We start from the raw sequence: 16,297 nt of genomic DNA, 5'->3' as shown, positions 1-16,297 counted from the left end.
TCGATACCGGCTACGGGGCTCTTTTGCTGTCTCTGCAGCAAGGCATAGGGTGTCGCCTCGTTTCCTCCCCTGTTTCACTCCAGCAAGACTACCAGGCCCAAAGTGAAGGCCGAAACTTGAAAACTTGACAAAAATGTAGGCTTTTCTACAACTTTGCGATAAAAGCCAAAAATGTAAACCGTCGAATTAGGCGAAAAGAGTTGCATAACGTGAGGGACTTAATCCCATACGTGCCCAGTATTCGCGGGATTAGTATTTTGAACTTGTTCAAGACCCCCACGTTATCGGAAGCCCTTCGCCGCCTATAAGGTTTAGCCCAATTAACGGACACCCCCTTTCCCCCCCATGTTTTTGTTTTAACTGGGCTAAATATCATGATTTTATCACGTGATTGGTTTAGTGGCATCCGAGGTATAATATTTGCCAAATTTGCTTGAAATTGGGCCCTAAAATTGCTCTATTTTGCAATAGAGCGCAGGCATCATTTTTTTTTCTTCAAAATGGCGATATAGGCGACATGATTACTTTTCGGGGCGACACCTTTGATGGAATTTTCTCCCAAACGTCATTGGATAATCAGTGAAAAAAACTAGCAGAAAATATAAGAATTTTATATAACGACAGTGTCAGACATTCCTGCTGGTTCGTCGCCGGATGGACTCATTTAGCATCAGAATAATTTTATTGAGAATTTTTGATTTTATGAGAAGCAAAACAGAGGAAAACATTGCAAAACGAGCCTCGCAACATTTTTGTGTTGATGTTCCTGAAGCATGCAGAACATGAAGCCATTAAGCCGTATTACTCTGCCGAATCCGAAGCATTAACGACGCCGAAGTTCTGAAACTTCTAGCTGTCGTTGTTAAAATCGATAGGTACCATTTTCGGGTTTGCCTGCCGTTTGCCACATGCCTAATGCGGTCAGGGGTTCAGACTACGCTTAGCAACAAGGCGCTTTGGTCGTGGAAATTACTGCTCACTTTAAATACCGGAACTAGCTTTTATTATTTGGTTAAAGACGGTTCAAAAGTATCCTATTCTGGGTTGATCACTTATTCCTGCTTGTGTAGTGCCAATACTCTACAGCGTTACACGGAATAAAAAAAATGAATAAAAAAAAACCGTTTCTTAAACTGCTGACGATCTATTTTTCCTAGTGGCGACTTTATACATCAACTGCGAGTTAGCAAATCGGTGTCAACAAAACATGGCTGCCTCCATGAACATGATGAAGTGAACTTGGAGAAGTTGTTGCCTGCCGTAAAGACTAGGTTTGTTAGTTGCTTTTATTCGAGCTTATTTCAACAAACTTGATCATTAATTGATCTAGATGTCAAATCATTAATCTCACGGTTTATGTACGTGTCAATTTGTTGAAATTTGAAATGTTTTAATTGCCGTGAACCGGCGTTGTCGCACTTTTCTAGCTGGAGTTACCCAGCCCTGAGTTTTATCATTGGGTTGTCTATTAGGGCTGGAGCGCATTTTTCTCGTAACTTGTAGTATTTGCAAAAAAAATTTGGAAAATGATCAATTTTGTCCCCGTTACACACTAATTGCAACTGCAACTCACCCCAAACTTGCCTGGAATAACCATTACACAGGTCCTTGAAGTAAAAAACGATCCACGATGAAGATTCAGCCTACAATTGCAGTGAAAACAGGAGGAATAACCGCTAACCTGACAACCTTTCAGGCATGGCCAGGACTGCTATTGGTTTGTGCACCAAAAAAATTGTGTACAATGAATGGCGGTCGATTAACAGGCACAGAGAGCGATCGCTGTCAACTACTCGGTTTTGCCGGCTGCGCTGGCGTTGGCGCGTGACGTCACGCGGAAGCGTAACACCCGATGACTGTTTCATGCACTATTGGTTGCGGTTCCAGTACCAAAGCTGTGATGCGAGTGGTAAACCTTATACTAGTGCATGAAACAGTCATCGGGTGTTACGCTTCCGCGTGACGTCACGCGCCAACGCCAGCGCAGCCGGCAAAAACGAGTAGTTGACAGCGATCGCTCCCTGTGCCTGTTAATCGACCGCCATTCATTGTACACAATTTTTTTTGTGCACAAACCAATAGCAGTCCTGGCCATGCCTGAAAGGTTGTCAGGTTAGCGGTTATTCCTCCTGTTTTCACTGCAATTGTAGGCTGAATCTTCATCGTGGATCGTTTTTTACTTCAAGGACCTGTGTAATGGTTATTCCAGGCAAGTTTGGGGTGAGTTGCAGTTGCAATTAGTGTGTAACGGGGACAAAATTGATCATTTTCCAAATTTTTTTTGCAAATACTACAAGTTACGAGAAAAATGCGCTCCAGCCCTAATAGACAACCCAATGATAAAACTCAGGGCTGGGTAACTCCAGCTAGCACTTTTCATGTTTTTTCAATTAATAACAATAACATTGCATTACGACTGACGTCCAGGGTATAAATTCTACCACCATAGCGAAAACAAATATAACACATTTTTTTTCATATTTTTACGTGACGGAGGAAGCTGAAATTTCGCTTACGTATTCCTTGTGTCCAGAATTGTACCTGCGTTGGGCGGTCATACTAAACAGCGTCAACACAGCGTCAACACACTCCAAAGCGTCAACACAGCGTCAACACAGCGTCAACACATCCAAAATGCATTAAAATTGACAAAAGCAGTATGTAACCCATACAGTATGGACAGAAACAAGATTTGTGCTTAAAATCAATAGGTTAAACGTCTGAAAATCGCGATTTTTAGTTCAAGAAAATTGGCTCTCCGTGCCGCTCCGAAATCGGCTGCCGAACACCCGCCATGTTGCCTCAGTGGCAGCGCGGACCATACCATTATTCTAAAGGGTGATAGCGTTGTACAATAAACCAACAGAGAGGGACGCGGCCGGGGTCGCCAGTGTTAAAAATATCTGCAAAGACCAAAACATAAACACAACTCACAAAATAATGATCTACCACTCCTCCGATCCTTAGTCCTCACACAGATCTGGTATCCCTCTGTCTAGTCTGCAGCAAGGCGCCCTCTGTTGTTTATGACAAGATAATGTCATTACCTACACACCCCTACTTGAAATGGTGTAGTCCAAGCTTTGTGCGAAGTCAAGATGGCGGACAACGGCCGTGCAAGTTAAGGTCATTTTTTTCGCGTGAAAATACGATATTTTTAACAACGAAATGGAAACTCAATCCAATGGAAATTCTCTTTTATTGTATGTTTCACAATTATATGCCCTTTTTGTCAATTCAGAATGTGTTTTGGATGTGTTGACGGTGTGTTGACGCTTCTGTCATGTGTTGACGCTGTGTTGACGCTGTTTAGTGCGACCCGCGTTGGGTTTAGGAACGGCAAATAGGCCTATGTCCGCGGGTGGCATGTTTACCGAAAATAATCAGCAAGTTCTACGCTTTTCGTTGCAAACATTTTCAGTACGAACTCCCCACGTGAAGACGTACACGCGCATGCCATTTGCTGCCGCTTGCTGCCGTGGCGGCAGCTGCAGCGTGCTAGGTGTGCATGCACGCGCGCGCGTAATCTTCACACGGGGAGTTCGTACTGAAATGTTTTCAACCAAAGCGTGGGATTGCAGTTTATTTTCGGTAAACACGCCGCCCACGGACATATTTGCCGTTCCTTAACCCAGCGCAGGTACAATTCTGGACACAAGGAATATGTTATAATTTAATTCGCTTTAGCAGGAGAGATTCATACCCTGGACTCTGTTGCGTGTACACAATGGTGGAGGTCAACCTTGGCTAACCATCACCGTACCTGTCATTCCAAAATCTTTGGCACTCTGTGAAGTACCTGGATGCAATACGCGGCCGCGGATGAAAAGCGCACACAAGAGGGGGCGCTTCACTGCAGAGGGCTTCAAAGATTTTGGAATGACAGGCAACAGACGCGGTGCGCTTTGCCAAACTTGACGCACGCTCAGTAGATGATTAAAGCTCTTGTCTGGTTCCCTGACCCCATTGGCCTTTTGACTATAATTAGGGTGGCCGGGAAACAGTCTGGTAAATATCACAGACGCCATGCTTTTTCAAAACCATCTGAATTTCTTTGACGAATTACCATGATTTTTGGATAACTAGACCTCTGAAGGTACCGAATTTAACAATTTTGTGCTATTTAGCAGTCATACTATAGCTGGGTTGATTATCTGCTGATAAAATAATTTTGATCTTTAATTAATTTTCGGCTCCCCTAGCAACGGGACCATCTGTGCACATACCACATGTGGGCGGTCATACTAAACAGCGTCAACACAGCGTCAACACACTCCAAAGCATCAACACAGCGTCAACACAGCGTCAACACATCCAAAATGCATTAAAAGTGACAAAAGCAGTATGTAACCCATACAGTATGCACAGAAACAAGATTTTGGCTTAAAATCAATAGGTTAAACGTATGAAAATTGCGATTTTCAGTTCAAGAAAATTGGCTCTCCGTGCCGCTTCGAAATCGGCTGCCATGTTGCTTCAGTGGCAGCGCGGACCATACCATTATGCTAAAGGGTGACAGCGTTGTACAATAAACCAACAGAGAGAGCGCGGCTGGCCAATACCAAAAGATGTCCAGTTCAATAAAGTAAATGAAACATAAACACAACTCACAAAATAATTATCCACCACTCCGATCTTCAGTCCTCACAGATCTAGTATCCCTCTGTTGTTTATGACAAGATAATGTCATTACCTACACACCCCTGCTTGAAATGGTGTAGTCCAAGATTTGTGCGAAGTCAAGATGGCGGACAACGGCCGTGCAAGTGAAAGGTCATTTTTTTGCGTGAAAATTCTATATTTTTAACAACGAAATGGAAACTCAATCCAATGGAAATTCTCTTTTATTCTATGCTTTACAATTATATACCATTTTTGTCAATTCAGAATGTGTTTTGGATGTGTTGACGGTGTGTTGACGCTTCTGTCATGTGTTGACGCTGTGTTGACGCTTTTTAGTGCGACCCCGTGTGGGATGTGTGACGTTAAATACGGAGGTAGTCCAGTATTTCCGTCACATTTATGGAACTAGGTCCAAGTTAGACTGCTGCCATGGCGTCTGGTATTTTAAAAAAAAATCATTTGTCAACAACGCGACTGACTTGTGGATGTTAATGCCTAGCATTCGACAGGCCATTTTGCAGGCGGTTGAGAAGCCTGTGTAAAACTAAAAGGCAATACAGGGGAACAGGATTTAAATTGTGACTGTCTGAAGCTAAACTCCATGGAGCATTCTATTTCCCTCAGCAATGTCCATGGATCACTAAGCGAGGCTTGTTGTACTACACCACCTGAAGCATTCAATATTTGTATACGGACCTTGATAATTATATTATGGTCATTCAAATTCCCGTTGCTTAAATTCAATATTTTGTTGAATATTCTTTAAAAAAAAATCCTCCAGAATAAAATTTGTTTTCATTTTCAGAGGAATACACATGATATGGCTAACTGACAAGTGAAGTGAGTGGTATCTGTACGTACGTCAGTCATCATGGCAGATCTGGCGGCAGACGGGGCTGCGCATGACATATCTGAGTCTTCTGGAATGGCAGAGAAGGAATCTGAATCACTGGAGCGGCAGTCTTCGGCTGACGATAAACAGGAGAACTTGAAGGAGGGCCACGACACATGTGACGAGAATCTTGAGAGTGCTCCTGGGGATGAAGAAAGTAATGCAGAGAGACTACAGGATGACGACACTGAGACCTCTGAAAACAAAACTATCGAGTCTGATCTGAGAGCTGACCAAGTAAGCTGAAATGTTTTTATGAAAAAAAAATGGAATTGCACGGCTAATGCTATCGTTTCGGTTTGCTGCAGCACCATGTGGTAATAACTACTGCTAAGAAGATCTTCAGTTCTGAAAAGAACTTGTCCTGCTTGTTATCAACTTTCGCCAAGTACTTTTTAGTTCTGATAAGAACAGCCCTGCTTTAAGTTCTAAAAGAAGTTGTCTTTGGTCTCAACATTTTGACTAGCCTGCTCTAGTCATCGTCAGGAGACTGAAGAGGGTTGGAGATGCTACTCCTTAAGCAGGCTGTGTTAGGATTGGGACTGCTTTTGTTGGTGGATTCTGATTGGTCGTCAGTTGGGCATTGTGTTAGAATGGGATGCCCTGCTTGCTCGGGTGTGCCAGTTGGCTGATGTTTATTCCTAATGTGTTATAAGACAGTTAGGGCGCGTCTCAATTCATATCTGGGGCAAGGTCCGGACAAGTTGCCGACATTGTATCAGGTATAAGTTGCAGGATTCTGAACAACTTCTCCATTATCTTCCCTCAATGAAGTTATCAGTTTTTGAGAGTTGAGCAGTTGCATATTAAAAATTTCCCTGCAACACGTCTGGGACAAGTGCAGAGCTTCTCAGAGTGAACGATTCTCCCCACAGCTTGTCCGGAACTTGTCCCAGAAATGAATTGAGACAAGGCCCTGAAGATTTTTTATTTGAAGATCTTGAAATAACATCTTCAGCTTCCTGAAAAGTCAGTAGTTCTGGTTGGTGCTGGAGTTGTAAATTTTCTTCCGTCAGTCCCCAAAAATCTGGGGGAAAATCCCTGGTACAGTAACTTCATTAAACCTAACCTAACCTTAAGCTACAAAATGCAGGGCGTCCTGAAAATGATGGTGCAAGTAAACCCCGCCATTTTCACCAATTTACAACCGGAATTTACTGCAAATGTTTACACGATCTTCAAGGTTACAGATTTAGCTTGAGAATACCGTTTGTTTAATTAAGATTGCTTTTGTAAATCCAGAGACTATATGTTTGAATAACCGCAAAGCTCAAAAAAACCATTCTGTGCCACTGTTAGGAAGCAAGTGCTTCAAAGATCAGACAATGCCACTGCCAGTATGGCTCTTTTGATAAGATTATCCCTGTGGGTGTAAGACAAACATTCCATTCACACGACAATATAGGGTTTTGTTCTTATGTTGAAACAATTTAATAGTACAGGCAAGTTCAGCTTCTTTAAAACTTCAATGAAAGAGTTCAATTAAATATAAATAAATATTGCACACTCTGCTTAAAAATGTTAAAATCACTAACAGTAAAGTGATTTGGTTTTAGACTAGGACTATACTGATTTTAACTGCTTCTCTGAAAGTGGCACAAAATTGGTTTCTTGGCTTTGCCGTTATTCAAACATATCTTTGGATTTACAAAAACAATCTCAATGAAACAAACAGTATTCTCAAGCTAAATCTATTACCTTGAAGATGGTGTAAACATTTGTTGTAAATTAGCAAAAATGGAGGGGTTTACTTGCACCATTTTTTTCAGGACGCCCTGTACTACTTGTATCATGCAGTACTTTAGAATGTAGGTGGGCACAGCCCTCATAGTATTTATTGGTATTTGGTACCTGCATACATGTACATAATTTTTGTAGTAATATGCAGCATGTGGTACATTACCCCAAATGAACTCTTAGGGGGTTAGGGTTAAAAGACTGTGCCATTGTTCAACGTGGAATTTTGGAAAGCAAATTTAGGATCACCAAGGTGCTTACGCGCATTCTCTTTTAATTGGGAGTTGAATTGTTGATTATTTGAAAATTGTTGTTACTATTATTCAATAGTTTAATGACGAGAACGGTGAAAATGTGGAGCCATCTGTCACTGTGGGAGATGCGAATTTGTCGGAGAGGAAAGGATCAGGAAAATCCAAACGAAAAAAGAAAAAAGCCAAAGATGTGCACAAGGTGACAATGACGGTCACTATTGCCAAGGCCATTCCAACAGGTAAGGACAGTGACACCATTGTGACACAGGGTGACTGACGCTGTCATCTTTGCCATAGCAATTTCAACATTCATAAGATGGAATTTTTGCGTCGGGGTGATGTAAATCAAATTAGGTTTGCCCTTCACCGACGTATAAACACTGTATACTCAGTGTGTTACCTCCCGAGTGAAAGTTCGAAAAAAAAATCACTCGGCTGGGACTCTAACCAACGACCTCCTGCTTTCTAGTGCAGTGCAGATTTCAACATGTTTTCTTAATGCAATTTGAGACTTTTGCATGATTGAGAATAGAACTCGGGAGAAGTTTAATGGCTACACCATGTTAAGTGATAAACTTTTTAAAAAGATGTGGTTCTGAGTTGTTTATTGACTTGACGTTTGATCGTCATGTTGTACGTGTCATCTTTCTTCGTAGGTGTCAAACAGTTTTGATTTTTTCTAATCAAATCTCTGTAGTTTCGAGCAAGTCACTTTAAATGTTATGTCCTCGAAGTTCTCCTTAACAAGTTGTGTTCAATGCATGCAGGCTTTCAAGTACTCCTACTTTTCCTACTTTTCCTACTTTTCACCAGATTTGTTTACCTTGCTCCTACTTTCCCTACGTTTTTCTTGAAACTCCTACTTTTCCTACTTGTTTTGTCCCACAACTCCGAAAAAAGAAATCTCATTGAATATTTTTCCTATAAACATCGTTACACACTGTAGTATGTAAAATCGCACGATGAAGGGCTTGGGCATAGTGTTCTGCAACTGTACTTCCAAGAGCTTAGTTGAGGATGGAGCACAAGTGTTGTGGGTACAGAACACACCAAATGAAACTTATGATGCTGTGGCCATAAGTAAGCATCAACGATAACACTCCTGAAAGCCTGCAAAAATCCTACTTTGTCCTAATTTTATTCTCCAAAGTCCTACTTTTGTCCTATTTTTTTTTTTTTGGATCCTACTTTTCTACTTTTTATGGGTGTGCTTGAAAGCCTGTGCACGTATAGGGACTCAAAAAAATGCACTGCAGTAATAGCATTTTGAAAACAATTGGTGAGCCATAGTTGCAATTGGTAAACTCTTGAAGTAAAGTTTTTCTGTTTGCCATGAATCGATATCATTCTCATCAAGATTTTTATTTTCGTGATAACTGACATGAGACATGTTTTTCGTTTTCCACAGCTGAAGAAGATGTGCCCAAACTGGACGACCTCATGCGCAAGAAAAAGCGCATCGTCGAGGCGCCCAAAGCCCAGAACTACTACCACTGCCAGTACTTCCTCTTGCCGGATGACAGCGAGCCGATCAAGACGGACGTGGTGACCTTTGGCATGGCTGCCAAGATCTACACGGAGCACGACTCCAAGGTGCTGAAGACTTGGCAAGAGAAGAACCAGACGTGGATTGCCTGGTCACACAGGTACAGGAGTCCCATCCTAAGTTGGTCTGGAGCCAAATCATAACAGGGTCATCGATCCGCTGATTTTGTTAGTTTCCTTGCCAAACATTGTGTTACGCAGCAAAGGAATGGAGTGCAAATGTGCAACAGTTCTCAAGTGCCAAAGTTCTCAACTTGACTCAGAATGGCATGGCTTGCACAGTTGTTGTAAATTTGTGGCGTACAAATTGTAGTGATGGGCAGCTTTTTTGTAAGCATCATCATAGTGAAACCTAGTCTATGTAATTTGAACAGATTCACTGATTAATTATGCAAGACAACCGCATCTTGACCTCCAAATTTTAACCAATCAGCGGGCGCTTTCTATATCGGGTCTTCGGTCATTCACCCGTTAAGCGTCATAGACATGGACAAAAAAAACCTGCGCAATGCGCTCTGTATCATGTTACTTGATATTTGCCCGGCTGTTGTTGTATTACAAAGCACTGCCTTCGAATTGACTAGTCAAACCGTTAGTCCTGATTTGGGAATGAAATGATGTCACAATTTAGTAAAGTCGACTCCGATTGGCTGGCGTATGTTTATATATATCAGGCGTTTTACAGGAGACTAGGCTCCGTGGATAACAGGTGATATTCAGACTAAGTCAATCCTGTCATCGCCTTAGATTTTCAGATGCAAAATATGTGTCTTTTTAGTGAGCCCATAAGGTATCATAATTTGATTAAAAAAAGAAGATATCTTGTGATTGAGTCAACATCCAAAAACCCGTAAAATATTGGTATTTTTGGAGTCAGTATCTCGCCAAGATATCTTTGCAAGACCAAAGTGTTTATTGTAAAGCCTGCTTTAAAGGGAATATACAACATTTGCAAACATCGAAAAATAAAACTACCAAGTTTTTACGAAATACCTTACTAGGATGTTGGTAAATGACAGTCTCAAGCATCTTGTAAAATTATGGCACCTGGTGTGAAGTCATTTTCAAGAAAATGGTATTTTTGTATACATTTCCAACGGTGGTCGGCCGACAATTGTTGGAAAAACCCAACTATTTTTCAACTGCTGCTCCAACTTTACGATTTTTTTCAGTCCAAATTTTGTTTGCTATTGGTTACATGTTCATGAACGGGTGCAGGCCAGCTAGACTGGTTCCCTTGCCTTACAATTTTCCATCATCTATAAATTGATCCATTTTATCTTTTGTGGAGTCAGGGAACCAGACTACTTGAACATTTTTGTTTTTCTTGATTTTTCCAACCTTTTCGAACACAAAACTTCAAAAATGTCAGTGTAACAATATTTGATCTATTATACTAACCCCTCAAATAGTTCATTTCTGAAACTTACAACAAAATCCAATGATGTACATTCCCTTTAATATGAAAAAAAAACCAATTATGTTGGATATCGAAAGCCACAGCTTTGTGAAGTTTCCCTTCAAACATTTGACTCAAAGGTAATATTATCTGTGTACAAAGTTGTGAGAGGTCTTATAAAAGGTCTGGACCTCAACACTTTGTCTTGATCTCTTTCCTGTTATCTTACAGTCACACCCTCAAGGTGACCAAAGACCTGCTCCTGAAGCTCTTCAATCACACCCTGGAGCTGCGCATCTGGGACTCCAAGGACAAGGTGTCCTCCAGGGCCCGCTTTGACCGGCCTAAGGCCTTCCGTCTCCCCCAGGCCAAGCCGGGGGAAGAGGCCGAGGACGTGGGAGGGGTCCGGTCCCTTGTCATGAAGCAGTCGGAGAGTTACATGTCCCTGCAGCCGCGCAAGTCCTTCATTGACCGGCCCGTGCCCCAGCATGGCCCCGCTGAGCTGAAAGGAATGAAGAATTTTGGAAGGAAAGGTGGGTTTCAAAGTTCCGATGTTACTGGAACTTGGACTTTCCCCCTGACAGAAAAAAACATGGCTGACAAACAAGTAACAAGTAAGGCCGCGTCGAAATTACATGGCTAAAGCTTGGAGTTATACATGCGCCTATGGGATCGGCTGAAGCCACTCTCCACAGGCAAGGGTGTTATTGCTGGCCGTAGTCAAGTTATTTGGACGCCCGCCTCACTCGGTAAATTGTTGGCTTGTAAAATATTTCATATCCGCTGCTTCTAAATATCAGAAAAAGAGGTTCCAACAAATATAAACAAGCAAATTGTAAATTTACTTGGCAACTTTGCAACAACAGAAAGCTGGCATAAACCTATGCTCAAAATATGAGTCTTCTTAAAATTGTTGTCAGACTTCAAGCTTAAACATTTGTTGAACAAATATTCATTTTAAGGCAAGAGACTCATGCGTGACTCAGACCTACTGCAATATTTTACAACTGTCTACATTTTCCTTCTTTGTTTATGTCTTTATGGACCTATCCAAGAATAATTTCTCCATCATTGAGGGGTCGTGGTAGTAGGAAGGCCCCTTTTCTGGAACTTCTGTTGAGTGTGTTTTTTTTCCAAATTTTCCAAAGATGCGAAGGGAAGACCAGTTCCTCCTTCACCAGAGAACGCCAAGACTCCCGGCCAATCCCCCCCCTCAGAAGTCATCAAGGTGGAGAAGAGACACAGTGGGGAGGAAAGGGAGGAAGGACAAGATGCATCCAAAGAGTCCAAATTGGACATATTTTCGGCTGTGCCCTCTGGCGCTGAGGTGCAGTCGGAAGAGATGAAGTGAGTGAGACATAAGATCAACTTTGCAATAAAAGGTCAACACATCGTCACATACTATATATATTATGTTGATTTTGGAAGAAAAGTGTTTTCGAGATAATCGCAAAAGAAGTTTCTCATATTTGAACACTGCAAGAAATACTACTTTGCAACAACTTTGTGCAGTAAAAAAAACTTCACATGATTCTACGAGAGCTGAATTTTTACGTGAATCCAGTAATTAGAATTAATACTAATGTATTAATTAGTCAATTAGTGAAAATTAATTAGTAAAGATATGTGGCTCTTGGTGAAAGTGAAAATTCTAGTTTCCTACATATTGGCCCTTTCTGCTCAATAGGTTTTGTACGCATTCAAGGGACCAACATGTATGTGGCTCTTCGTGAAAACCTAAAACTCAGTTTTCGAGATATCTGCTCCTTGCATCATTAATGTTATTTGAAAATTAATGATGTAATGCTTAAAAAAATATGGGTTTTTCCGTATGGAAGGGGTGCGCGTGTGTACGCGCGCGCTGCTGAGAATGTAACAAAGATATGTGGCTCTTCGTGAAAACGAAAATTCTAGTTTCCTACATATTGGCCCTTTTTGCTCAATAGGTTTTGTAAGCATTCAAGGGACCAAAATGTATGTGGCTCTTCGCGAAAACGTAAAACTCAGTTTTCGAGATATCTGCTCCTTGCATCATTAATGTTATTTGAAAATTAATGCTGTAATGCTTACAAAAACATGTCAAAATGGTTAGGTACAATGTTTTAAAGCAAAATAGTGAAAACAATTAAAATTGAAAAGAAAATGGTAATTTTGGACATATGTGGCTGTTCGTGAAAACGGTGACGACATGTCATCACAAGTCATCTCATTGTCAGCCTCAATTCTGTCTCAAGTCAATCGTAAGCAGTCACAAGTCGTAAAGAAACCATCACCGGTCACTCATGAGTCGTTCAAAAGTCATTCAGTCTTGCATGCAAAAGGAAAAGCTATTGAAATGAACCATGACAATTAAAGACATCCGCATTCCATTGTTCGTCCCCAGTTTACTTTGGAACTGAATCATAAGTTGACTTGTGCATGACATCTGATTCATTGACTTATAACTCTGAGAAACTGGCTACATTTCCTTGCTTGCAATTGAATTCTTTTCCAAGTCCCTGCACACATACTAAATGGTAGTGGTAGTACTTTGGGAATCAACCATAAGCAGCAAGGCCGTTGACTTTTGGAATTGAGTATATCTATAAAGGTCATGCCATCCATTTGGTGTCCAATTTTGGTCGAGTCTCCGTTACATCTGATATATTTGTAAATTCAGGATACATTTTTAATGCCTTACTTGGTACTTGGTTGGTTCTTCTCCTAAGGATTCCGCAGGGGGGTTTAAACTGAAGGCCAGAAACACCGGGGCAAACCCCTTCTCTTAGCAATAATTGCCACTGGATTCTTTTACATGCATTGCATTACACAACACACAGGACCTACGGCTTTGCCGAAGGCGAAGCAATAATGGTTAAGTGTCTTGCTTAAGGGCACAAGTGTCTAGACCCGGGCTCGAACCCACATTCTGCTGCCTCTTAAATACCAGAGCTTGAGTCCAGTGCAGTGCTCTTAACCGCTAGGCCATGACACTCCAAGAGTGATTATGTAAGGCAATGCCATCCAATAAGAAATAGTGTAGGGCAATTTTAATGATACTTGCACGACAAATTACACAGGTCAAGTGTATTAACAGAGACACAAAAAAATTCACGCTATTGGACCCAAAAGTTATGGATTGACTCATATGGGCTGGCATCTTTCTATAGGCTTCCAAGACATTTTCAACTATGTGAGCATACCTTTTTTTCAAATACTCAGAATTTGGTCCTGGTGTGATATCACCTAGGGAATATCAAACTAGTAAATGCATGTTTTGACCAACAAATATTTGTTAGTCGGTCTGTAATAAAATTCTTGTTCGTTTGCCGACCAGGTCCTACGCCCATCTAGGCCACTTGGCAGGACTCCCTCCTCCCGAGGAACTCAAGGAGATCAAGAAGAAGCTCAAGAAGGAGAAGATCGTTGCCCTGTCCCAGAAGGAAGGGGACGGGGCCAAGAGGCAGGCCGACCCGGCAGGCAAAGGGAGGGACTCCTCTCAGGGTAGGGGTGGGGACAGCCGGACGGGCTCCAACTCGGCTCCAACACCAGGTATGGGTTTAGTTTGGTTTGTTTGGATGACTTCGTGTAACCTGTTATGCAGCACCTGAACTACATTGTTTTACATTGGATTTATTCCTTGATGCATCCATAAAGTGCTGGGGCAGTTTATTGCAGTACAGGGAGTAACAGTGACAAGTAATGGGATAAATAGCAATTCCTTTTTTTTGTTTGTGCATGTCATTTTCAACAATTACAGCCATGTCCAAAAAGAGTGTCTAGAGCTGTGCCTATGTCTGTTGTCAACAATTGACTATGGAGTTGCAATCACAGAAAGCGTAGGCAATGAGCTCCAAATGAAGGATTCAGATGTGGCGTACTGTTCATCACCTGTTAATTAATAGCTTCACCCAGTGGCGTAACTGGAGAGGGGGGGGGGGGGGGGAGAGGTGTGGGGGGGGGGGGGGGCTGTGCGGAGGTCCGTGCCCCCCACATTTATAATCTTGAATTGCACTAAAACAAGGAAAAATCAGTTGCCTTCAATACCCCCTTTGAAAGACAGGTGCACCCCCAGGTGCCCCCTAGAAGTTTAACCCCTAGATACACCACTGGCTTCACCTCGCTGGCTTCGTGAGGGAAGAGGTTATTGTCGCCTGTTGACTGCTTTGTCAGCATGTCGCCCACTTTGCAGGCAAACACCCGTTTTGTGTGTGATCAACTCCTGCATAACTCATGAACTGAAAGTTTTTGACAGAATTTTGTGTTTATAGTGAAATGTAATTTGTTTCCCTGTATTTTTTTTTATTTAGGACGCAGAGGGTTCAAGGAGTCGCCCCAACAGAGGGAGGCCCGACGGAAATCCCACAAGGCGGAGCATGCCGCAGCGGCCTTGGCCATGTACATCAAGCAGTACGGTAACGCCTGCATCCCCATACGCATGAAGCTTCTGTTTGCAGGTAGGTGCCTGAATGTTACATAACAGTGTGGTAGGGAAATTCTTTTCTGAGAGCACGCACACACAGATGCTTATGCCTGTATAATGGAACATCAGATTCAAGTCAGTCCATTGTGAATGAGGTTTGGGTTCCGTTTTTTTTTTAACTCAGCCTGTATGTAGCCTCATGATTGGACTCTTGTCTGTAATATTTCATTAATTGATCTGGAAAAATGAGGTCTCATTCGGGCTTGGAAAGGTCTTGACTTCAACACAGAAAAAGTGATACTGTAAATGTAATGTTACCCGGTATTTTGAAGGCAATTTTAATCTTGTTCATATTGACTTGTCTAACTGAGACTGGAGTCTGAGTTTTTTGGCAAATATTTGGACATATCTAGCAAACATTTATGTCACAATACTCATTTAAAACCAAGTTCTAAAACCATACCGTTTAGTTCTCAGGCTCAGCTGTGATTGAGTAAAGTTGTCATATCCGGAAACGGAATCCACAACATGTACACTGATGCATAATTGTCACCATTTCCCAACACAGGATTGAGGTCCGTCACGAATCGCTTGACCACGCCGGTGCGCGGTCTTGAAGACGTCTTCCTGACCCTCTCCCTGGATGGGCCCCTCATGTCAGAGAGTCTACGCAGGGAGCTGAACCCTCTCATCATCAAGGTCAGTTCAGGCACCTCCATGCCCTCCAGCCCGCTGACGTACAGGGAGCTGGCCAGGAGGTGCCAGCCCGTCTACACGGCCTACAGGTTCTTCCGAGAGCCCACCTACGAGAGCTGCCGAAAGCCCCACGGCAAGAACATATACTGGGAGGACATCAACGTGGAATTACTAGGTTAGTTCAAGTCAGAGTTGTATACCAACTTCGTTCCCATGGGTACGAGATCTTGCTGCGCCATGTTGTTTCCCATCATGCCTTGCATGATCTCAACCCCTGGATTTGTCTCATTTAAATGTGGCAAAATATGGCACATGATAATTGGGCTACAGTTTATCCGTTTTACGTGCCGACGCCATCTTTTAAATGTTGAAAGTTGTGATTTCCAAGAATCAATTCTTTCAAACATAAGGTTTGGATGTTGTGTTATTTAGCAAAAATTCATATTAAATGTACGTACCCCTTTCGTCCCTTAACAACCGGAGATACAAGTTTTTTTAGCGAAAAACGAGGCTGCCATAATCCACATCGTACAGGCATGGCAAGTTTTGAATAACAAAAAAAATTTGTACGTGACGTGACGTGCAACAGGGGTGTGAAATCTCAGCTTTAAAGCTAATTTCAGCTTTTTTTGTTTTGGATTTCAGCTTTTTTTTCCTCACTTGCTGTATACAAAACTTTGGAGATTTCCAAATTTCAGCGTTTTTACACCTTTTTCAGCTGTTTTCAGCTACTTTTATCAGTGGTTACT

General features: G+C 42.0%; 1 protein-coding gene across 2 annotated transcripts in view; it reads left to right on the top strand.

Annotated features, from left to right (window-relative positions):
• Positions 1 to 1,163: 1,163 nt before the first annotated feature.
• LOC119738839 overlaps positions 1,164 to 16,297 on the top strand; it is a 31,651-nt gene continuing 16,517 nt past the window's right edge. The window contains exons 1-9 of one of the 2 annotated variants that reach the window (XM_038213807.1): positions 1,164 to 1,271; positions 5,429 to 5,752; positions 7,583 to 7,745; positions 8,915 to 9,152; positions 10,682 to 10,983; positions 11,599 to 11,797; positions 13,767 to 13,981; positions 14,740 to 14,886; positions 15,421 to 15,723. In XM_038213807.1, the coding sequence (XP_038069735.1) occupies positions 5,495 to 5,752; positions 7,583 to 7,745; positions 8,915 to 9,152; positions 10,682 to 10,983; positions 11,599 to 11,797; positions 13,767 to 13,981; positions 14,740 to 14,886; positions 15,421 to 15,723 (1,825 nt within the window). In that variant the 5' untranslated portion in view covers positions 1,164 to 1,271; positions 5,429 to 5,494. Of the gene's footprint in view, positions 1,272 to 4,979; positions 4,998 to 5,428; positions 5,753 to 7,582; positions 7,746 to 8,914; positions 9,153 to 10,681; positions 10,984 to 11,598; positions 11,798 to 13,766; positions 13,982 to 14,739; positions 14,887 to 15,420; positions 15,724 to 16,297 lie in introns of those variants that run through there. The other variant, XM_038213808.1, reaches the window with a different exon arrangement.

This window comes from Patiria miniata, unplaced genomic scaffold, assembly GCF_015706575.1.
Source record: "Patiria miniata isolate m_02_andy unplaced genomic scaffold, ASM1570657v1 HiC_scaffold_3, whole genome shotgun sequence".
Lineage (NCBI taxonomy): Eukaryota > Metazoa > Echinodermata > Asteroidea > Valvatida > Asterinidae > Patiria > Patiria miniata.
Note: the sequence above shows the minus strand (reverse complement) of the source record. Positions and strands in the feature narration are given on the sequence as shown.